We start from the raw sequence: 24,987 nt of genomic DNA on the forward strand, positions 1-24,987 counted from the left end.
AGATCAACTGTAAAAAAAAATCCATACCAGATCTTGGATACATATTCAGCAATTATATTCTAAAATAGGTTTCTTGAATCAAGTGTCTGCCAGGTATGTTGACTAGTTCCCAACAAATCTGTTTTGTCTATGGCCAGATGTTAAGAAAAAAGTCAATGTACCTAGATGGCTCAAGTTGGGAAGGTGATCTTAAGGTTTTGGTGAAGAAATGCCTGCTCCTATTTTATTCATTCTCATGCTGCTCACTTTATAGACTGAACAGAAGCTCCTTACTCAATTTGCTTTCATTTCCATGAATTTGGAAATATAACTTCCATTTTCAGTAATTTTCAACTCTCATTGCAAACCCATTAATACTGTTTTAATGATGGTCAATCCCTCCAAACTCCATTACTGTCTTGCCCTCATTTGTCCTGATCACCTTTTAGTTTGATTGGCAGGATAATCCTACGTAGCTTTGTGATAATATTGCTAAACAGTATATATACCCGATTTCATTAACATCAGAGGTCTGTCACAAAAAACCCATCTGATTGCCCATGTCATCTCAAACAGAGGAAAAGTGCTACTTAAGGCAGACAATAAACAAGAATGAGAAAAATACTATAGAATGAGGAAGCTTCAACTTGAAACCCATCAAGATTGACTCAAATGATGCAATCTTTGCCAGAAAAAAATATTTATTTTGCAATTACCAAATTTAAAGCTGACAATCCAGGCCTGTTCTTCTGTCAGTAAAAGAGAAGGGCAAATTCTGGTACATGTTTCTAGAGCAAATTAATCCAAAAAATCAGTTTAATTTTACAGGCTGCAACTGCCTTTAACATACAAATACTTTGATCACAGGACTCAATCAGCTGTCATGCCGTGTACTAATCAAAAATCATGCATTTACCCCAGGACTTTCACCACAGGAAACTCCTCAAGATATAAACTAATTGCAATTAATTATGTGCAGACTGAGAAATTTCTGTAGCTCTTTGGCATCCTCCAGCAGTCCTCCAGATATTTGCAGTCACTTATGCTGATCCCAGTCATGTGATACAACAGGAATTGTTAACACCTCACTTCTGCAGCAAAAACAACTCATGGAAATTATTACCTATATACTGTACAACTCAAGTAGTTCAGATCTCAAAAGACATCATTCACTCATGGAAATATAATACGACGCTTGGGGATTGGACAAAGTGACAGATGGGGAAAAAAGTCAACTGCTAATTTTCTTAGTTCTTCTTTTTCAATGTTATTTTGCTATTATTGTTCTGTTTTCAGATGTTGCAAATGGTGGGAAGGAATATAAAATCTTTATTACACTGGGGAGCTAATGTTGGCCTGGGACCAGGGAGAACTAAGGTCAATCTTTGCTCAGCACTGGAATTCAGTAGTGGTTGATCTTGGATCTCCACTCAAGATCAACCACTCTCCATTAACCCAATCTAACTCACAACACTGATTGCTGGAATATACCAAGGAAGTCTCCTATCGATGCTGCCTTGAGCTCACAGTAAAAAAGTAGGATAGATGCATTATAGTAATAATTACAAAGCAAACTGCTTCCTTACTATCACTTTATTTGTGTTATTAAATGTGTATTGTCTTTCCACCTAACGAGCTTAAGCATCTTACACCAAATTACATTTAAAAGTAAGTTAGTTTTTTAGATATATATATTCTATCTTTCCTTCAGTTCAACGCACTGCACCCATTTTTCTCACAGCCACTAAGGTTAGTTAAGATCTCACCAGAGCCAACTCAACACTACACCATGCTGCTAAATGACACAATTACACCAAGTGTCTGTTAAATGTGAAAGTAAAATCAGTTCTTGGATTCTCACCTGCAGAAAAGAAATGGATACTTAATGAAATCTAAATTAATGGATACTTAATGAAATCTAAAATTCAATTTAAATAAGTAAAAGTAATAAAAAAATCATTAAAGCAATTCAAAAGGCTAGAGTATGAAGAGATGGGCTCAATTTTTTTAAATGCAGTTTCCAGAGGAACACAATCCACAGTGTAGAAATGATCAAGGAAAAGGCACTTTCATGTATATCTAACCAATAAATTTCTTCTCTAACGGAATCCTTATACTGGCCTCTCCTATATTATAAATCTGTAGAGATTTCAGTATCGCTACAGGTTCATAATAAGAAGCAGTCCCTCAAATAATTAAGCTTTAAGCTATTTAAATTATAAAGGTTAAATCATCAGCTTAAAAGTGCTCACAAAAAATCAATAACCAGTCCAAGTCTTTAAAAATCAAAAGACAGAAGATGCTTACAGAAATAGTAAACAGATAATTGTTAGAAAATATCATTCAATGTTAATTTCATATAATTCGAGGTGTGTAATAGACATTGAGAGCAGAGAACAAATCATCTGCCCATTCAGAAACCCAACTTCTCTTAAGCCATACCTTCACCTAATTGGAAGACCACTGTAAGGGGAGAATAGGGGAATGTAATTTTGCCATCTTGTGGTCCTTGTAGCAGGGATGTAACAAAACAAAAGCAGTAAGCCTTAAATGCTACTGTTTGGGGGTAAGTTCTGGATTTTTATTAGAAGATCCCTGCAATTAGATGAGGCTTAGCCTACATGTGATTGAGCAGTTGTTTTTTGGGGAAGTGCAACTACCGAATTGCCAGCTTTGATTGCAAGAAAGAGAATGGTAGCAAAACAGATGGCAGTGCCATATTAAGTGTTAGACAAACTCAATTAGTATGTTCAAAATAGCTCCTTCCTTCGAGACCCTCCTTCAATTATAGTCATTAACAGATAAGGAGAGAAAGGCGTTAAGAAGCTAGAATACACCTGGGCTGCCTCCACTTGCTATTTAATGACCACACTGGGAATATAAATTGTTCTCAAGTACATTAACACAGGCCCAGAATTGCTCTAATCCTGTGCAGAAGATCAGGCTAGTATTATTCCAGTCTTATCATCCTACCAAGCTTAATTCTGTCCAACATTCTCATCTGAAGATCCAACAGATATACTGGTTTGTTTGTTTGTTTGTTTTTTGTCTCTGCCATCAAGTCATTTTTGACTCCAGCAACCATTAAACCCATGATACTCTATTTTTTACCCAGCCTTTCAACTTTAAATCCATTGCCAAGTCCATCCACCTTACTGCTGTGATCATCCTCTTTCATTCTACTTTTCCCAATGCTTGAGCCTTCTCCAAAGAGGTGGGATTTTGCATAATGTATCCAAAGTAAGATAATTTTAGTCTGGTCATTTTTTCCTCAAGTGACAAATTCTGGTTGATTTGTTCAATAATCTGCTTGTTTATTTTTCTTAGCTGTCCATTCTCAGAAGATTTTCCAGCACCAAAGTTCCAAGGTGTCAATAGTCTTTCAATCCTGTTTCTTAAAAGACCTTCAAAGGTTTAAGCATGAAAACCCCTGATAATCACTAGATGGCAGCAAAGAGTTAGTTGCAGCGACCTGGAGCCCCAGGACCGCAAAAAACCAGCCGCCAGCAGCCAAGGAGGGGAGTCAAACCTCCACACGCCATTCCATGGTGCGCAGCTCAGATGGTAACAAGCCAAGTCCAAAATATTAAAGGCAGAAGGAAAAAAATTAACGAAATATAGAAAAATATGAAAGTCTCTGTAACAGAGAAGGCAACTCAAGTCTCTACAAGCCGACTGAGTGAAAAGACTGAAGGAGGCAGGCCAGGGGGTGTGGTCTAAGCTACGGAGGAAAAGATCTTCTGCACTAAGTCTCTAGCATGGACAAGTGATCAACCCATGTGGATTGTTGGAGCAGTGATTCTGGAAAACCCCTGATAATCACTAGGTGGCAGCAAAGAGTTAGTTGCTGCCATCTAGTGGTTACTCTGATTTGTAAAACTCAGCCCTATTCCACACAAGTGTAGACTAGGCAAAGCCACTTCCAAAAATGGTAATATACCAAAGCAAAAATGTAACCATGTAGTAAGTTTATCAGCTTTACTACTTTCCACAATAAAAGTAAAGCCATCATTCAACTATATTTGGTACAGAAGTTATCCATCTGTGGAATACCCTCCATAAGAAAGTAGACTTGGCTTTTATCCTTTGGGTTGTTGACAAGGAACTCCTCTGTATTTTATACTGCTTTTCAAATTGTTTCAAATTGTTTTATGACTCAGGTTTTTTTTTTCCATTTAATCTATAAATAATGTTGTAGACCAAAGCTAATAGAAAGCACACAAAATCTATTCATAAATACTGTATCTTCCTCTGATTTCCCAAAGACATTAAAGATTCAAGAAGAGAGCATTTACCTTGGGAAAAGTAGCAGGAAGGTTGCCTTTCCTCTTAAAAAAAAACCACTGCTCATTTAGGTGTAAATCTTAATCAGTCTCTTGTACAAGTGCTGTCATTGTCACAGACATACAGAACATCTCTGAACCCTGTGGCATCTCCTGGGCATCAGGAAAGAAAGAATGAAAATGTTTCATCTCTCTCCTGGTGCCCGTTTTTTTTCTCCCGACACCTGTTTTCAGCCAAAACCTTTAATTATGAGGCAGGCAGGATGGTGCAGAGAGATAGAGATGAAAAGAATTTAATATTTTGGACAAAAATTAAAACCAGGTCAGCATGTTCCAATTTTAACTGAGGACATATGTAATTCAGTTCACTTTCTTTAGCAGAAGAAATTTACCTAATTTATCTAATGGCTCTGTCCTACAGGAATTCCCTATTATACCTTTTCTCAGCTCTGCTATTCAAAGATCCTGCTCACCTTCTCACCTCATCCAATTCCATTTACTGCACAGAGGTTTCTCCTATCAATCTCAAGAGCTAAGTAGAACTTCATATTTAAGGACTAGGAAAACACTGGAGAATTTTGATAGCCTTAAAACCTCCTACAATCTGCTCAAAGTATTTTGCTGATTGTGACTGTAACACAAAGCTGGCCAGATGTGGGGGGGGGAGAAAAACAATTATTTGCAATCATGTGCATCGGCAGGGGAAAAGGAGAAGAGGAGAGAATGCAAATGATGGAGTGTGCATAATGACAGCATTGTGCAAATGCTGTGACTTGTCTATTTGAAACAACAGTCAGGACACCAATCTGCAATAGCAGCATTTGTGAAATGATGCCATTGCATGTATGGTGTTCTGGTGTCATTGCACTTGTGATGTGGAAGGAAGGTACATATACAGTAAGATCCAAGTGTTTAAAACAACAGACATATGCACCAGTAACAACTTTAGTTAATACATTCTAGCATATTTAATAAAGGGGGGAAATTTTCCTTTTTTTTTTTCAACATTTAGTAGATGAGAATTATCGGAAATTATATTAGACCTCAACATGATGAATTTCTTTCAGTTTTATACCATTTGCGTCTTCTAAACAGTGCAAAGAACTACAATTGGGTGAGGGGATAGAAATTTCTGCAACAGAAATTCTGAGCAGCTCCTTCTTCCTTTCCTACTCTGATCACAGAACGACAGCCTTTAAGGGAGAAACTGACATTCCGTTTCTTTCAGTGTTTGACAACAGCAACTGAAGAAGGCAATTGGGCTGGTATGGAATTGACTACTAACTGTGAAGAAAGTGTATGGCACGCAATAGCTGGGAAAATGGAACTTCTGCTCTGTGCATTGACATTGTGCTTCTTTTAATTTTAGAGAATAAACTTGGGTATAATGACATAGCCAATCTTTGAGGCAGTCTTCTCTCATCATATTCAAGGTTGACTCAGCCTTCCATCCTTCTGAGGTAGGTAAAATGAAGACCCAGATTGTGGGGGCAATAAGCTGACTTTGTATAAAAAAGAACACCGCTTAGGAGGGACCAAAAGCCCTACTAAGCAGGTATATACAAAAGTATGAAGGCTATTGCTTAACGCATTGTAAGCCGCCCTGAGTCTCCGGAGAAGGGCGGCATATAAATCGAACCAATAAATAAATAAATAAATAAATAAATAAATAAATAAATAAATAAATAAATAAATAAATAAATATAAAAGATACGTTCTATGATTATCATTGAGCTTGATAAGACCTTAGCAACCAAGCAGCATGTAACCGGCAATAATAAATAATAGGAGTGTGGAAACTGTTCTTTAAACACCTCCAGATCTAAATTGTTTAAGACCTTAAAATATACAGTAGCGTAAGAAATCGGGTGCCACTAAACCAGGGGTACGCAATTAATTTTCCCAAGGAGCCACATGAGAAACTGGGATTGTTGGGGAGGGCCGAACCAATAGGGCTATGAAGGTTTGTACTGTAGGCATGCACAAATATACGTAAGATGAAAACAAACAGTAGTCACCCTCGAAATAAAATCAATGCAGTTGTGCATGGCATACACTTATTTACCTTTGATTTCTAATTTCCAGTTGATCTCTCACAGGTGGGACAGAAACAGCCAAAGGCTCGGGTCTGCCCTAAATTTTTAAGAATGCCATGCTTTTAAACTCCCAGTTCCTGTAGAAAGTATGGTAAGCACCAGGAGGGGAGATTACTTGCATCCTTGCATCTGGGAAACCCTCCGATTCCATTTGGGGGGATTTGCTTCAGTTGTTGGGAATGTAAATGTGACAGTTGCATCTTCTATTCAACTAGATGTATGCTTGCCTATTTTTGCTATGGAGAGCCAGCGCAGCGGGTTTCACAAGTGAGATCAGGGAGTAGCAGATGCTCATTACATAGCAGAGGGTGGTTTCCCAACCACACCTAGTTTGGATGTTGCTATAGAGTGAATGAGGATCAATAAGCCAAGAAGATATCCTGATAAAAGGCACAAACACTATGGAGTGATGGCTTACGAGTCCAAGAACTGGATAAGTTTCTATGGGAGACTTTTCATCCCTTATGAAAAGGTATGACATTTTGGAGTTCTCAGTTATTCACTTCTATCTGTCATGGCTGCCATTCAGCTAAGCTACACCTCGCAAGCTGACAGCTAGACATTAGTAATGGGGGGGGAGGGAGCAGCAGGATAGGGATGCGGAGGGGGGGGAGTCAAGAGGAATCAAAACCAAGGCATCCCATCCTGTGAAAAGTACCAGCCATTTCAAGATCATACCAAAAGAATGCAGAATTGGTGAACTCGTGAAGCCAGGGACCATTTCCCAAACACTTTGTTAATACCTAATTGAACAGTCACCGATAATCAGGGAGTTGGCAAGGAACAAAGGAAAGCTAACTGTACCATTTGTGCACAAAAAACTCAGATCCAGTTTTGCTTATTCTGTAACCAGTTTGGCTTTAGTAAAGTATACTTTTGGCTAACCATGGGCCAGAAGTCTTTCTTTCCTAACTGACCAAGTCAGGACAGTTGACACTATCACTTGAAGCCCAGGTATTGTTGGTGATTTGAAGCATATTCGACAGCAGTAGTTGATCTACCAGCTGTGACATTTCCTCAATTAGGATAGTCTTGTCAGATTATGCAATGTTCAATTATCTTCTCTGGAAGAACAATCTGAAACTGCAACTGGTGCAGAACCCATCAGAGGTAATGTCAGTGGTGGGATTCAAAAATTTTTATTACCGGTTCTGTGGCTGTGGCTTGGTGGACGTGGCAGGGGAAGGATACTGTAAAATCTCCATTCCCTCCCCACTCCAGGGGGAGGTTACTGCAAAATCCCCATTTCCTCCCAATCAGCTGGGACTCGGGAGGCAGCGAATAGATGGGGGCAGGGCCAGTCAGAGGTGGTATTTACCGGTTCTCTGAACTACTCAAAATTTCCGCTACCGGTTCTCCAGAACTGGTCAGAACCTGCTAAATACCACATCTGGCTAATGGGGTCCGGATCATTTATTAGAATTTATCTAGCATCAGTGCTAACATTCTGACACGGCCTATATCATACTGGCATTTCCACTGAGGAAGATGCATTAAGTTGGAACAAGAGAAAGTGGATTCTCTGTTGTGGCACAGCAACTTTGGAATGTCCCCCTGGAAGGCTAGCACCAATTCTTTTCATTGTCAAGAGAAGATCTGGTTTTAAGGCTAGTATTCAGAATTTACCAATCATAGCTGGCCATAACTTATCATCCATCGGACAATCTGTGCCTCTTTATTATTGTATTATGGTTACAGTACTGTTGTTTTAATCTTTTAAAATAAGGTTTATTTTTATTTTACTTTATTCTATATAACCAACCCTAAGATCAAAGGGTAGGCTAAAAATGTTTAAGTAAATAAATAAAAGAATTATCCACTGCAGTTTATAAGCATCAGTCAGAGCAGCTGCAGTTTGGATCTGCTGAAGTTTCAAAAACATGTTCAGCGTGTAGCATTTTAAGCAACAGAATAAAAACTTTAAATCTGCACCGAAGCAATATAAATCCAGGCCTTCTCCAAAATTTGTTTGCTTGTTTTGTTTCCTTGGGGGGAAAAAGAACACTGAGTGAAAACTGCATTACAAAAATTTGTAATTCTAGCTCAGGGTACTCTGCCTGTAAGCTACACATTTTGACTAGTTATAGAAAGCCATATATACATACTGGCACTGTCACAAGATTGGTTTTATTGCTACTTCCTCCAAAAGACAACAATAAACTGAATGAAACAAGAGATCCCATTAATCTAAAGCAAAAAAGATAAACAGCTATGCCAGTTATCAACACTGTGTGCCACAGAACTTGTGTAATTTGGCATCAGGCACCACTTAGTATTGTTCAACCATTCAGCAGAAGGAGATAGCTGTGGGCCACATTTCCCAAGTGCATTTACATGTTTAATCAAATACAGCTTTTTTTTTATGCCTGGGGAGGGACACTGTAGGTGGATCAGGGTGATTTCATCTCTTTCCTTCTAGGAGGAGAAGCAGATGTCATCACAGTTCTATAAGAAAACAATTCCTTTCTTTGATAGGAGGAAAGGAAAAGGAGGGGGGGAGGAATAAGAAAGCACCCTAGAAAACATAATCAAGAGTTAGAACGTTATATGCAGGGGTGAAATCCAGCAGGTTCTGACTGGTTCTGGAGAACTGGTAGCAGAAATTTTGAGCAGTTCGGAGAACCGGCAAATACAACCTCTGGCTGGCCCCAGAATGGGGTGGGAATGGAGATTTTGCAATATCCTTCCCCCAGAAGTGGGGAGGGAATGGAGATATTGCAGTATCTTTCCCCTGGAGTGGGGTGGGAATGGACATTTTGCAGTATCCTTCCCCTGCCACGCCCACCAAGCCACACCATGCCCACCAAGCCATGCCTACAGAACCGGTAGTTAAAAAATTTGGATTTCACCACTGGTTATATGTAATGAGTTTTAAAATATGAGGGTTGATAGCAATGTAGTTGTTATCTCTGTAAAACATATTACAGAATACATTAGAGGTGGTCCTTGACTTACAACCACAATTGAGCCCAAAATTTCTGTGAGGCATTAAGTGAAATTAAGTGAGTTTTGCCCCATTTTATGACCTTTGTAGCCACAGTGTTTAACTGAATCAAAGCAATTTGATTCGGAAACGGAGATGAGCACCGCACCCTAGAGTCAGGAACGACTAGCACAAGTGTGAGGGGAACCTTTACCTTTACCTTAATAAACAGTTACAGTGGCAGACCATAAAAGATAAACAGTCCTACTTGGATTTTGAAACCCATAAATAGTTCAGGATATCCTCATGACTACAATCAAGGATAGCCCAACATTTGGTTACCAGCAATAGGTCCGATCTGTGACCAAATAAACTCTATAATGTTTACTCAGCATGCAATTAACAGCTCCAGTTAATGGCATGGACTCCAGGCACTGCTGTTGACTCGACCCCAGGAGGAATAAAAATAACATTCCAGAAACGTTCCAGCTTTATAAGAAGAGCCAGGCAGGCTGCAACAGATAACAAGTTTTGAGTTACTCCCAGTTTACAAAGCTAAACAAGAAGGCAAATTATATTGTTGGTTTAACCCATCTCAGAAATGGCCTGATTGAGAAAGTTCACATTCCAGATGTGTAAACATCCCATGATAATTTGCCTTTCTACTCCTAATCTTAGGCCATTTCCTCTCTAGTGCTATGCAACAATTTCTACGACCATCAGATCATTGCTGGACTGCTATATACTGCTACTGTATATCGCCTCAATGATGCCCAGTTAACCAAGGACATCCTTTTGGAGAACAGGGTGAAATTATCAGGCGGCTAATACAGGTAATCCTCGACTTACAACCATTCGTTTAGTGACCGTTTGAAGTTGCAACTGCACTGAAAAAAAGCGACTTACAAACATTTTTCACACTTATGACCATTGCATGGTCATGCGATTAAAATTCAGATGCTTGGCAACTGATTCATATTTATGACAGTTGCAATGTCCTGGGATCATGTGATCACCTTTTGCAACTTTCTGACAAGCAAAGTCAATGGGGAAGCCAGATTCAATTAACAATCTTGTTACCAACTTAACTACTGCAGTGATTCACTTAAGAACTGTGGCACGAAAGGTCATAAAATGGGGCAAAACTCACTTAACAACTATCTTACTCAGCAACGTAAATTTTGGGCTCAATTGTGGTCGTAATTCAAGGACTACCTGTAATCTGGTCCCATGTCATGTATGGTTTTTATATCTTTTATATCCAGAACTACCTGTAACATCATGTGAATGCCACATACGTTCACTGGAGATCATGACAAATGTCTTTAACTGTGGCATTGTGAGATGATGTCATCAAATCTGTATTGCTGTTTGGACATCATTGCAGTTTGTTATAAATATGGCTGCACTCTGGTGATGCAGCAATATGGATCATGAACATTCATGAGGAAATGTTCCTTAGTAGCCTTACCACAGTTGTACCACCTCTTTATGCTTCAGCATGAAGAATTCACTGTTCTCCAGGGCATAATCTGGCTTTCTATTAAAAAAACATCATCCAGTGGGATCTAGAACCCATGTTTTCTCTGTCAATACCCCTGCCCCATAGAACATCATTCTTTGCCCTGCCCAACAGCCCCTCCAAGATCCAGGTATTTCTGACCTTCTCTTCTTTACATAAATCCTTGATATCTGGGTTTTCCCCAGCATGGGATCATATTATTTTGTGAACCTGTCTAGGCTGCTCTTTTGATTGCTGTGTTGCCTTTGATGTAATTGCTTTATGTCAGATAATATTTTTCTTACAAAACTCTTACCTGTCACTGTAAAATTCTGTAGAATTGTCATTTAACAATGGCAGAAATGTAAGATTTTTATGCCTGCTGCCACTGGTGCTACAATTATTTCTCTTTACTCCTTCAAATATTTTAAAAGGCAAACTTTGTCCACCAACAAACAGATCAATGGCCTCTGCCTGATAATGTCCATTTGTGAGAAGCTGCATCATTAATTAGTTCTCTTTGTCCCAAGGAGAATACTCCGTTTATAGATATCAATCCTAAAATTTATTATTGCATTATTGCAAACACAATATAACCAGTATAGATTTAGTTTTTATACTGTCACCAAATTAATAAGAGCATTCAATAGTGTGTGATGAGCTTACAGAAGTGAGCATTTATTTTTCTAGAGAGAAGAATCACATCCAAAACTTTTATATCTGGAGAAAGCCTCTACTAGCAACTATTATTTTATTAATATTTTACTTTTTCTCTGCAAACTCAAGCAGACATATGTGATGGTCTGCCTTCATTTCATTCCCACAACTGCTATGTGAATTAGGCTAGGCTAAAAAATAATTGCTGGTTCAAAGCCATCTTGTTAAACCTGCATTTGTATTGGACTTGAATCACTATACTGCATTTCTTCTATAGAATAATATAGATTAATAAAGAGACATTTATATGTGGAATACTATCCCCTTTTAATAATTTGATAATCATGGGACAGATGCGTTCTCACAACATGCTAGCCTAGGCTAAAATATGATTAACTTACTAGATGGTAGCTGTAGCTTCCAGACATCTGAGCATGCTCTGTGGCAGAGAGCATTATATGAAGAGAGCCAATCTAGTCTAGTAGTTAAGACACCAAGGCTAGAAACTGGGAAGCCTTGAGTTCTTTTCTTTTTTTTTTGAAAAAAGTTTTATTTTAAATAAAAATAAAAAACAACATAAAAATATCATCCTTACAAACAATTACAGACAGCATCTCGATCGGTTAAAATCATTTTGTGCTAGCAATTTTCCAAATCTCATCATACGACAATTATTCTTTACTTGAACAGAAGATAAATACTTAAACATTTCATCGAAATTTCATTTCATATATACTATCTCATCTCCATACTTTATTGTCAAACCATTGATAAAATATCTCCCATATCAAATAATATTGTTTATCTTCCTGTTCTTTTATTTCAAATGTCAATCTACTCATTTCAGCACAGGAAGCCTTGAGTTCTAATCCCACTTTAGACATGAAAATCAACTGGGTGACTTTGGGCCAGTCACTCTGTCTCAACCCAACTCACCTCAGAGGATTGTTGTTGTTGTTGTTGTGGGGAAAATAGGAGGATTAGGTACATTCACCATCTTGAGTTGTGTATGAGACATTGATGTGTGAGATATAAATAAATTATTAAGCAATAATTAGGGGGGGTTGGTTTGGGCACAGATGTATTATAAGAATAGCAACTATGTTTTGTTAATTGAAATAGAGCATTAGCTCTCATGAGAACCTTGCCAAGGTTCAGCATCTAAACTTATCTAAATTTTACTAGATTTGGTCATTTGGCCATGAAAAAAAATAACACATTACGCAATTAAATCATTAGCAACTATTTAAAAGGAGTGATTGACGAAAATACTAATTACTTAAACAAGCAAGAATTGTGAAACTATGAAATTAGACTCTTGAACACGATTGTTTAAAGTTAATAATATACTAACATAAAAATAGAAATTAACATGTACATCTTTGGATTGTTCAACTATGAGTTCTATTACAATGCTACCATAACTTGCTAGTACTGGATATAAATAATCTTCAAGGCATTTGTCAGCATGGGTGTCTGCAGCTGACCACACTGATGAAAAAATACCCCAACAGTTTGCACATGAGGATGTTCCAGTGCAAATCCCATTTTATATCCTGTGTTCTGATCTTAGCATTTGTTTCGGAACCACAAGTATCACCCAATCACAAACTCAGATTGGAATACAATAAAAGAACCTGTTTAAAAAAAACCGTTCAAACCAAAAGTGGTCTGAATTTCCTTGATGTCAGCAAAATTTCTTCCAAATCCCTAATCCAGGAATTTATTTCTGCCTCAGCCAACTGAATAAAATTAAGATCAAATTTAAAAGGCATACCATATATTTATAATGTAATATATAATTTTATATTTTAAAAGGCAAACTAATATCCGTTGCTTAACAACTTAACAGTCAAATGATTAGCATCCCATTCACCCTTATTGGCCCATGGAAACATTTCTTTTATTTATTTACCATATTTATACAGCCATTCATCATACAAACAGGAGACTCTGGGCAGCATATACCATAACCACATTTTAAAATTCCGTAACAATTTAAAAACAATTAAAATAAATGAAATACACGTATCAAGCAAAAAAGATAAACCCAGGAAAACAAACATCACTTAATCTCGTTCAGCCACTTGCAGGCTCTCTCTGGGATCCCCAAGGTTGGTAAGAAAAATTTAAAAAGATGTTTGAAGATTCTTCTAGGAAGGCTAACAGAGATGGGGGCTAAACTCATGGGAGGGGGAAGTTGAGGTGCCAGAGGGCAGGGATCACAGCAGAAAAGCCCCACTGTCAGGATCTCATCAGATAGAGCTCCTTTGAAGATGGAGCCCCATAGCATACTCCTCCTATCTAACCTGATGCAATAGGTAGATGCAGTCCCACAAATACAGGTACCGTATTTTTCAGATTATAAGACGCACCAGAGTATAAGACACACCTTAGTTTTTGGGGAGGAAAATAGGGGGGGGGATTCTGCCTACCAGGTATTCATCTGGCTAGTCCCAGCACATTACTTCGCTCGCTGGTTTTGAGGTTGGGGTTGGTTGGGGCTGTACTTCTAAAGCACAACTGATTGTCAGGGGGAGCAGCAATTAGAAAAGCAGGCAAAGCACGGAAGATTGCTCGCATTGGGGCTGAAAAACAGCTTCAAAAGCACAGCTGATCCTCGGAGGGAGCTCCAGTGACTAAAGCAGGCAAAGCACGGAAGGAGTAAGAGAAGGCAGCAGCTGTTCCGAGTAGCCATTTTGGGTACCGCGTGGGGTTACATTCGGAGTGTAAGACGCACCCAAATTTTCAGCCTCTTTTAGGAGGGAAAAAAGTGTGTCTTATACTCCGAAAAATACGGTAATCCTCGACTTTCAATAGTTCATTAAGTGACCATTCAAAGTTAGAACGGCACTGAAAAAAGTGACTTACGACCGTTTTTCAGTTACGACCTTTGCAGCATCCCCATAGCCACATGATCAAAATTCAGACTCTTGGCAACTGACTCGTATTTATGATGGTTGCAGTATCTGGAGCCATGTGATCCCCTTTTGTAGCCATCTGACATGTAAAGTCATTGGTGAAGCCAGATTCACTTAACAACTGGGTTACTAATTTAATGACTGCAGTGATTCACTTAACAATTGAGGCAAGAAGGGTCGTAAAATGGGGCAAAACTCACTTAACAAATGTCTCACTTGGCAACAGAAATTTTGGGCTCAATTATGGTTGTAAATCAAGGACTACCTGTAATCTGGTCCCATGCCGTGTAGAGATTTTATATCCAGGATGCTAATACAATTTAGAGAATGGCTTCAACTTGGGCAGAAAGTCAATCAGTTCTGGTTCTGGAGAGACAGGAACATACTTAAACCAGTGATAAGCTTGGTGTTAAAACTCTGTCCTCCTCATTGTTTTGGCTATTTGTAGGAGAGGTGTTGTTCCTGAAGCAAATGCTTTTATCAAGCAAGATCTAGAGAAAGGTGGTTTTTTGTTTTTTTTTATAACTAGTAAATGGCTTATCTAACAGCTTCCATACATTTCCCATATCAAAGGAACAAAAAGTCATGCAGCTGACATCCAACAACTGTAGCTGGAGGGCATTCCAGGGCTACAGAAAGATGAAAAACAGACTCAGATGCTACAAGTAGTCCCTGGAGCCCCTGGGCTGCTCATATCTGGCATGGAAGAGCAGTCCCATCATATATGGGAATCAAATCACAGTTTAGCTCCAAAATCAGCAGAACTGCTATGAAGTTCACAATGAGCTCATATAACATGCATGTGCTGTTAAAGCCATTATCTCTGGCCATTAAACCTCAACAACTCATTTAATGATACTCATTTAAAAAAAAAAACTCACCACGGGACAATTTAACACAGGATTGGTTCCTGTTATTATTCATCAAAGCATTACATAAAGCTGGTAGTCATAGGAATGACTTCCTTTCATGCAAGAGATAAAATAATTTTGATGAAAACGTGGTCAACCAAAATAAAGGAACTAAAGGAATCCCGTGGCGAGTTGTCCCGCAGCAAGTTGGCCACAGAGAGTTTTGCCATGATGAGTTGGCCGTGGCAAATTGGCTGCTGCGAAATAGCCGCTGCGAATTGGCCGCGATGAGTTGGCCATGGCGACTTGTCCCATTCCATTCAGAAAGGAGCAGGTGGGTTTTTATTACATTCTTTATAAAGGTAACCATCTTACTAAAATTAGGTTGCTTCAAATGAGCATGGATTGTGGGCAGAAGAGACACCACATTGTATTTATTCTCACACATGAAAAGCCAAGAGCACTGAAGGGGGGTATTGTGACGCAGGCCTTGGTAAAAGGTCGAAACAGCGGAGAGGCTGGCTTAGATAAGAGAAGTTATAAAATAGAGACACATGATGATGCAGCTGTTTAGAAATGATGCTATCGGGCTCTGCCCAGAAAGAGGATGAATCTGAATAAAAATGCAAGAGTTGGAAAGAAGATTGTAGCTGCTGTCAAATCTCAGGTCACCGGGAAAGCTAACAGTAAATTAAAAGTATAGTATCATGTTCAGATGTAGGTATGTTTGAGACTTTCAGAGAGCTCTATTCCAGGGCTTGGATCTCTCTGTATGATGCATTTTATATTCTAGGAAACTGTATAATCCTTCTGTTTTTAAAGATGTGTGTCCAAATACAATACACTAAAAATAATATTCTTTTTTTAAAAATCACAATATTAAAGCAGACATACAATAACACAGCACCTGCAACATGGAACATTTGTTGAGCATGTACAATCATAAGTAACCCTACACCTTACTCTTTAGCAAAATGAATCAAGAAATTGCCACTGAAATCTCACCTAAAGAAAAGCTAGAAATGAAGTTAGGGATCCTTCTTAGGACAGGTTTTTGAAGGGAGTCATGATAAATGATTGTATAACAAGTTCTCTAGGCTTGGAAAACCAAGATTATGAATTACAACATAACGCATAATTAAGTATATACTTTTTAAAAATGAAATGGGATGAGTTTTTTAGCTTTATTGTTCCTAGTAAATGTATGTGAGCCAACACACCTGAGAAGCACAGAGCCACTCAGGCAGGGGTGAAATCCAGCAGGTTCTGACAGGTTCTAAAGAACCGGTAGTGGAAATTTTGAGTAGTTCGGAGAATTGACAAATACCACTGGCTAGCCCCAGAGTAGGGTGGGAATGGAGATTTTGCAATATCCTTCCCACAGGAGTGGGGAGGGAATGGGGTTTTTGCAGTATCCTTCCCCTGGAGTGGGGTGGGAATGGAGATTTTGCAGTATCCTTCCCCTGCCAGGCCCATGCCACGCCCACCAAACCACACCATGCCCACCAAGCCACGCCCACAGTGGATTTCAGCACTGCACTCAGGTTATGGCTATGAAATCGAACAGAGGAAGAATTCCTGCTAAGATCCTTCAACCAACACTACTGGGGGAAAGGAGCGAATGCATCCTGCAACCCCCTCACAGAAAAATCTGGAATAATTTGGAAAGCCTTAATATTGAGGCTTTTGTGGGGAACACCACCAGAGAAGTCCAGTAAGGCAGGATTTCTGAACCTTGGGCCACTTTAAGATGTGTGGATGTCAACTCCCAAAATTCCCCAGCCAGCATAGTTGCTGGGGAATTCTGGGAGTTGACGTTCACACATCTTAAAGTGGCCACCGTTCAGAAACCCTGCACTAAGGCAATACTGGGTTTCATTCACCAACCTTATCTGCATGTGATGCGGTCCTAGATTAGTTTACCCATAAATAACCCATACAAGAGTGCAGAGGCTCTTATTCCCATGAAAATAGAGGCAGTCTTCTGGCCCATATCATGACTCTGCAAATGTCCTGTCTACATGGATTTCATTAGGAAAGAATAAAACAAAAACTGAAAATAGCGGAAAAGTATTAGAATAATATATTTAGATTCGGTCCATTCCCATGTTTCCTACCCCCACCCCTCACCCCAGACTTTCTTATTTGGAAGAAAAAGGAAGGATATGCATCAGCAGGGCAGTGTCAGAGAAAAATTAGATTTCTATGGTAACAAGCTACAGTCTAGGACTAGGTAATAAACGGCCTGTTGAATTGTGAGGCAGTTGCCAATTTAAATTTTAGTATCAGATGGCTCTAAGTATAACCTCCATTTATAGCTTGAAAGGCAACATTTTAGACTAGGTATCAACTCTCTTGATAGAAAAGATGTGAAGAACTAACCTGTAATTTAAAGTAAATGAAAAATAAATCTAATTAAAGTACAAATAGTTTATAGTACATAGCTGGCTAGTGTGTCAAAAGTTTCAAACATTACAAACACTTTATATTCTGGGTCACTTCACAATTAAACTAAACCACTAATTCAGCATAATCCCTTTTTCTTCATGTATTCCAGTTGATTTACAATTTCCTATTGTATTTGTGAAACTATTGTTTCACTTCAAGTGTTAGTGTAAATGTGATGTGTGCTAAACAGGAAAATAAACAAGGGAATCAGATAATGTGTGATAGCAGAAAGGACAAAACTGAAGCTCAATTGGTCAATTAGTAGAGAACCTTACAAGAGTCCAACAAAGTAACCAGGAATTTCATCTTACAGATAATCAGTGGGAGAATCAAGGACATTTATTTAAAGTTTAAGTAAAACCGCAACACAAGTTGTGTTATAGCAGCAAAGTTTGAAACAGAAGCGCTCTGAAGCTGAAAACTTTAATAGGCTGTTTCTAAGGAAAAACAGATTTGGAAAGATTTTCTAAGTTAAGTTTAAAAGATGGAGGCAAGATATGACAGCCCTCCTTGCCTTTTTTGTCAACTAATTTTGTTTAACAAAGATGAAAGTATTGTAAAATTAAGAAATGGTCTGCCAAAGAGTTATTTCAGCAAAACTGCATAACTTTAACAATTCCCTTAGTAAGTTTCATGTAGCACCTATACAGGTGATATTATTCCACAAGATGGTTCTTCCAAAAAATATGAAAAAAGCCATTCTGTTACTGTTACTATTTAATTTTCATGCTAATAGGAGAAAATTAAATGAACTAATCACAAAACTACAGTCATGCTTTAAGGAATCTTTCACAGCACAGCTTAAGGGCTTCACTGTCTGAATTGAAAATATCTAGATGTAAACTAAATGATAGTAAAATCATATGAACAAAAAAATTTTTTTACAGACTAATGGCTATTATTATTTTTGCAGCACAGATATGGTATACTTTGGTATTAATTCCCAAATAAAAATACTGGGGGGGGGGGCAGTCAATAAATATGCATGAGCAAAGTGAGATGAAGTTAGAACAAAGCCCCTAAAATACAGTCCTGTATAACATATTCAACTGATGTAACATCAAACTTTCTCTTTAGTTATAAACTGATACCCTAGAGGAATCTAAGCACCTGATTCCTACCTTCGCGAAATGAAAGTTTAAATATAAGAACGATATATATATAACATTCAAGATGAAATCATGTTTTATTCTCTGGTTTTGACAATAGTGACATAACTATAAACAAAATCCTCCCTACACCCACGCAAAGAGGAAACTGCTTTTTTATCAGAAAGAAAATTTCCTTCCAGAGCAACAAACTAATTTGGGAGGTTTACTATGCAATATACTTATTAGAAGCATTTTTTGCCTCCACAACTTTGTGGAATGTCACTGAAAAACAAAAATTTCTGACAATTGCCACAGAACACAGAGCAGTTCTTGGTACCATAGTAAAGATGTATTTCCCAACTGTTTTAACCTCTTTAATTAGCAGTACCAGAGTATTGTATCAATAATCAAATCCATATAATTCTTTAACAGCAAGAGGTTATGTTTCTTTCCTATTGGCCAAATAATCCATACCCCAACCCCCTTCCCAAGTGTTCAGTTAAGGCCAATTAGACATATAAATAAAAAGAAATGCAAGGAAATTAAACGACAGGGAGCCAGGCACTTCCAAAAACAACCCCCAGGTATTGCAAGTTCTCAGTCCGAATTAGCAGCCATACACCCAACATCTCAGCCTTACCTGCTTTAATAAGACTTTGTCTTCTGCATTGATTTTGAGAGAAATGGCCAAGTGGATGGCAGACAATACCACACCACTGATGACTGCTGCCCTCATCCTGATGGGTAGCAAAGTGTAGATGCTGTAGATAAAAAAGATGGTCCACCAGATGCCCTCTGAGGCACTTCTGGGCTGCATTAGCAAGCAGCCAACCACTTGCACAGCTAACACCACAAGGATGACAGAGTAGCACATGAGCCACATGTGGTCCTGGTGGAAATCATTACGGTTGCAGACAGCCCCCAGGGACACCATTAGCAGGATGGCCAGGGACAGCACCACCACGTAGGGCACTTGGTAGTGGCCATGAACAGTGTGGAAGAGCAGCATGACCAGGCACACCAAGACTAGCACTGCCATCAGCATGGTCAGGCTGCTCTGGTTGAGACGGAAAAAGTACCGCTGGTAGAGGTGCTCCAACTTCTCTGACTGGAACTTCTTAGACCTGAAGATCTGCAGCAGGCTTCCACAACAACTGCCCATTGAGAAGATCATCTCGGACCCCCCTTCATCACCCCCCTGCTCCTCCTCCTCCTCCAACTCGTCGATCTTGGCCTTGATCCGTTTCTCCTCGAGTCCCAGCTCCACAGAACGTGGGCGCACCTCACCCAGCTCACTACCATAGTGTCTCGGACTTGGGGCAAGGGAGGGATCTCCTGCCCGACAGGAGTGCTGGCTCTTGTCTCCACTACGATCCTGCCAAGCAGATTTGGACCTGAAGCTCATCATCCTGCAGCCACTTACCCCATGGTTCCTGCTACCTGGCAGATCATACTCCTCCTCATTCCTCCACCTGCTCGCCATTCTGGAAGATTCCTTGACTGAGGCCCTGGTAGGGAGAGGGTAGGAGTAGCCATTGGCTCTGGATTCAGCTTCTCCCCAGGCAGAGCGATGTGGTTCTGCCCCTCCACCCCTGGGCACAGCCGGAACGCCAAACCCCGGAGGGCTTACACTGTTGGAGCGGGACATGCCCTGCTGGGGCAGCAGAGGAAGGGCAGGAATTCCAGGAAAGCAGGAGAGGGTGGGAGGGAAATCAACCAGAAGACATTGGGTGGTTCATGGCACAGAACCAAACAGCATCTCTCCGGCTCTTCCAAACAGCATCACTCCACCAATGAACAGGAGGGTGGAAGCAAGGGCAGGAAACCAAATCTCAAATCCAGAACCAGATCCAACAGTGTCCCCAAGGATACTCAAATCTCTCTTAGTTGCCAGCTGGAAAGCCACTCGGATCTCCTTCCCTTCCCAGGAGTCCAATGTTTCCTCATGCAGGATTTATATAGCCACATAGAGAGCTGGCTGGGAAGCAAGTTTCCCTCCCCTCCCAGGGAAAGGTGGGCTCTCTGGCAAGGATTCCCCTTCTGTCATTTTCCCGCCCAAGTCCCCGGGGTTTTGGCAGTTCGCTGGCGCATCAAGAATTCAAATCCACCACACCGGCATGCATAGAAAACGGAGACAGAGGAGGAAAAGGCACCTGGAGTATTGAATTTTTTCCCCCCTCTCGCTTTAAGCCACAATCACTCTACAACCAGAACGCAACTTTGTAAAATCATCACTGTGGAGCATCTTGGCATGTCTCTCTCTCTCTCTTTCGGGATCTCCTCCCCGCGGAAGGACCTGGCTGTCCAAAACGAACTCAAAGAGGCGGCATCATTCCTTCGCGATCTACTCTCCAAGGAAGCGGAGCAAAACCATCCAGAATCGTCATTTTTATAATTTGGCCTGGAGGCAACCCGCCTATGCGTTGGTCATCTGGGCAGCTGTGGCAGAGGGCAGCCCCAGAGGCAGCGCCCAAGGCGCCTGGCAAGCGACTGGCTCATTGTCCGATCCCCTCCAGTTTCGAGAAGGGTGCCCTGAAGGATCGGCCGGAGGAACGGCGAGCGAGCGAGCCAGCCGCCTCTCCGAAGCCCCCTCGCCAGTCCCCCTCCCTCAATTCCTCCTGCTCAAGGCAGCGGCGACATTGCTGCAGTGGGAAGGGTGAGCGGAGCACCCCCAACCTCAGAGCCGGCACTTGGAAGCGTTATTTATTGGAAGCGAATCGGTCACCGGGTCGGCTCGGGCATCTTTGGAGGGAGCCAAGTGGGTGGGATCGCTGACGCTTGCCGGGACGGGCGCCGCTATTTTGCCCTTGGAATGATGGAACCCGAAATCCGGCTCCGGTGGATCGAAGGCAGGGCCGGCAGCGGGGAAGCAGGGCGCAGGCGGAGCAAGCGAGAGGCTCCTTCTTTCGACCGTCGCTTCAGCCAGCGGTGGCAGGGAGTTCTTCGGCAAAAAGCCGACGCTTGCGCTGCTGCCTCTCCACGCGAGGATGCGCCGTTCTCCGCTGCAGCCAAGGAACCACCAGCCGTTCGGCAGCTGTAGCGGCGGGGCAAAAACGCACAATCATAAGCGAACTGTGGGGCTGGGAGACGGTGAGGGGTGGTGGGGGGGGGGAGAGAAGGTTGGATAGCGCGCAGGAGCTGCTTTGGCGCGACTTCTTCGGAGACCGCCCGCCTGCCGCTGCCGCCGCGCTAAACCTCCGTGCCTAAGCGTGCAAGGCGCTGCGGCGGGCTGAGGAGAGGCGACCTTCCCCTCCGACAACGTCAGCCAGGCAGCGGCTGCCCGGTTCTTTTTGCACGAGTAAAAGGGGCCTTTCCCGCGTACGGCTGGCTCCCTGGCCTCTTCGGGCGCCACGCCGGAGGAGCTTCCCTTCCAGTTTCAGCTGCGGCTGCTCGCCTTCGCCCCGCGCTCGCACGCTCTTCTTGCGGGGAACAGCAGCCCGCCCCTTTCAAACCAACCTTTGTACGGCCCCTCATCCACCCGAGCTGCCGCCTGGCAGAGTTCCGCCTCGGTCTTGAGGTTATTGGCTGGTCGGTCGGCCGCCGCGGTGTAGGATTGGTTGTTTTCGCGAGATAATCTGCTGGATTGGCTTCTCCCTCCAATGGGTAGTTTAGGAGGCGGGCAATGTTGATCTGGATCCCTGCTACCCATCATTATCATCATCATCATCAAAGTCTAACGTGGTTGTGGTTGAATTCTGGAACACTTAAAAAAAGAAAATGAGGGGGAAATAATCATGGCAGTTCCAGAACCAGCCTTGTAATACAATCAAAGCCAAAACTGAATACCTTTCCAAGAACACCAAATGCCTGTTATGTAAAATTAAGGGTGAAAGTGGAGATCCTCTCATGGGTGGCCGTAGTAAAATTGTTGAAACAGTATAAACGATGACATTGTGATAGGATTGCTGAAATTGTCCACTAGAGTTTATATTAAAAATTCTGTTGCGCTGTTTGCCAGAAAACCACTGGCATCATGTACCTGAAAAAGTTTTGCAAAATGGGCTGATAGAAATTTTGTGAAATTTCAGAAATCAAACTAATAGACTATAATACAGTATAGCAGATAATACTGTTATGGAAAAGAATGAATAGTTCCCTGATGTGGCAATGCCTCGAGACAGTGAAGCTGATTGGGGGGGGGATGGAGAAAATAACAAAATATCATGGTTTACAAATTGAGCTTGAAAATTATGAAAGAAAAAAATGTTGTACCTATTGTAATTGAAGCTCTTGATGCAATATTAAAAGGATTTAGCAAATATTTAGAAATTCCAAAGTGAATGGATTTGACAAGACTAATTTTCAATCAGCATATATTTTTCTAGACAACCCATGACCTGTTGGCTCAAACTTTCAAAGATATTTCCTTACCTAAACACATAACAAAATGGCCACATATTGAACTGTATAACAGTCAAACATCAGCATGAAAAATATTTTATGACATTTTGTATTATATCACACCATAAACTGTTCTATGATGTTTGTCATAAAATGTTTTATACAATTTGCAAAATTTCAATTCCACAGGACAGAACTCATGGACACATTCTTAAATTAGTCCATTTGAGGTACTGTGGTTCATAAACAGTTGCCTTACAATGCACCATTTTGCCCCGTTAAAAGTTACGAGAACTAGAGTTTTAGTAGTATATATAGTTAGATGTGATACTTGCATGAATTTCAGGTTCTTGATGAGAACCCTGATCAACGGTGTTAACATGAAGTAAACAAGAAGTAAATTAGGCTGTAACAATCATTTGGATGATGATGATGATGATGATGATGATAGCAAGGTTATTTTTACCCCTTTAGGGACCTCACAATTAATCGGTCTGCTGTTGTTTGTTTTATGCTTGGCCTATCTGATTACTTGGAAGATAAGACCAGAACAAACCATATGTGCCTAAAGTTATTTTGATTAAGATTGGCTACAGTAACAAAACCTTACAGGTCCCAATGAGTCTCTCTTTTACTTTTATATAAATTCTGGAGGTGTCTGAGATGCTTTCTAGCCCTTCTGGGTTTGTGCAATGTTTATCTGCTCTTTGCCTTGGCAGTGGATCATCCCTCTCTCCATCGTGCTCATCCTCTTTACTCTCTACAGGTACAGGCCATTCTTAGGCTAACCCTTTTCGCCTGATGGCATCATCTCCCACCAATGTGAAGATTTGCATTTTTAGAATAATTCAGAAAGACTTGCACAAGCAACCTATTGTGACTTGTAGCAGCCACCTCTGCCCCAAAAGACCCACTGCCAAACAACTTTAATGCCTCCATGTGTCACTACCAGCTCCAGTCCTATCATTGCATCACTTCTGCCAAAGAATGACTGGCATGCCAACTATTCCTTTGGGGCCCATGATTATTTTTTTCAGGTATCAATGTGACCCATTTCCTTTTATGAGTTGTTCAGGCCTGCCCTAAGCTTTGGCGCCCTAGGCTTTTGCCTAAAGCTGGCCCTGTCCCTCTCTTAAGGGCAAGCAGATACTCACATACTCTGATTTCATGTGGCAAAACTGAAAAAAAAAGAGTAGAAGCAAAAGACTAGGTTAAGTTGGTGGACAGAATCAGAGACATTATTGAAATGTCCTTGGAAAAGCTACCGATTGTTGCTATGGGGGACAAGTTGCAATCTTACTGTGGGGATGCTGTGATGGTCATATGTGCAAGGACCAGTCATAAGTCAGTTTTTTCAATGCTGTTATAACTTTGGACGGTTGCTAAACAAATGGTTGTAACTTATGGACTATCTGCAGGGTGGGCTGATGGGGGTTCACAGGGGTTTGGGAGAACCTCTAGGTAAGATTCTGTGCGGTTCAGAGAACCCCCAAATCACACTCCTGGCTGGCCCCGCCCCACCCCGCCCCACCCTCCCAGGAGTCCCCACACGACCCGTTTTGGATGCAGATAAGTGCAGGGTGCAGAAGCTTGGGGAGGGTGAAAAATGGGCCTACTGGTAGTTTGGGAACGGGCCCATTTCCGGCCTCGAGGGCCTCCAGAGCCTGGAGAGGCTGTTTTTGCCCTCCCGGAGGCTCAAGGAAAACCTCCAGAGCCCGCCCACCACCCACCACTGTGGTGCAGGAGGCCGACTAGGCCACGCCCACTATGGCCATGCGCACCCAGCAACCAGGCAGAGAACCTCTTGCTAAAATTTTTGAAGCCCACCCCTGACTACCTGTATTTAGTAACCTTCTCTCTAGCTGGCATTCTTCAACTGGTTGTATGATCAGGAGC

General features: G+C 41.0%; 1 protein-coding gene across 1 annotated transcript in view; it reads right to left on the reverse strand.

Moving 5' to 3' along the window:
* The window catches only part of ADCY5 (adenylate cyclase 5), a 243,840-nt gene extending 221,618 nt beyond the window's left edge, over window positions 1–22,222 (reverse strand). Inside the window, exon 1 of the mRNA XM_060687913.2 lies at window positions 19,391–22,222. Coding sequence (XP_060543896.1) covers window positions 19,391–20,398 — 1,008 coding nt within the window. The 5' untranslated portion in view covers window positions 20,399–22,222. The remainder of the gene's footprint in view (window positions 1–19,390) is intronic.
* Window positions 22,223–24,987: the final 2,765 nt, after the last annotated feature.

The sequence above is a fragment of the Pantherophis guttatus genome, chromosome 1 (assembly GCF_059756535.1).
Source record: "Pantherophis guttatus breed Tessera chromosome 1, ASM5975653v1, whole genome shotgun sequence".
In the NCBI taxonomy this organism is placed as follows: domain Eukaryota; kingdom Metazoa; phylum Chordata; class Lepidosauria; order Squamata; family Colubridae; genus Pantherophis; species Pantherophis guttatus.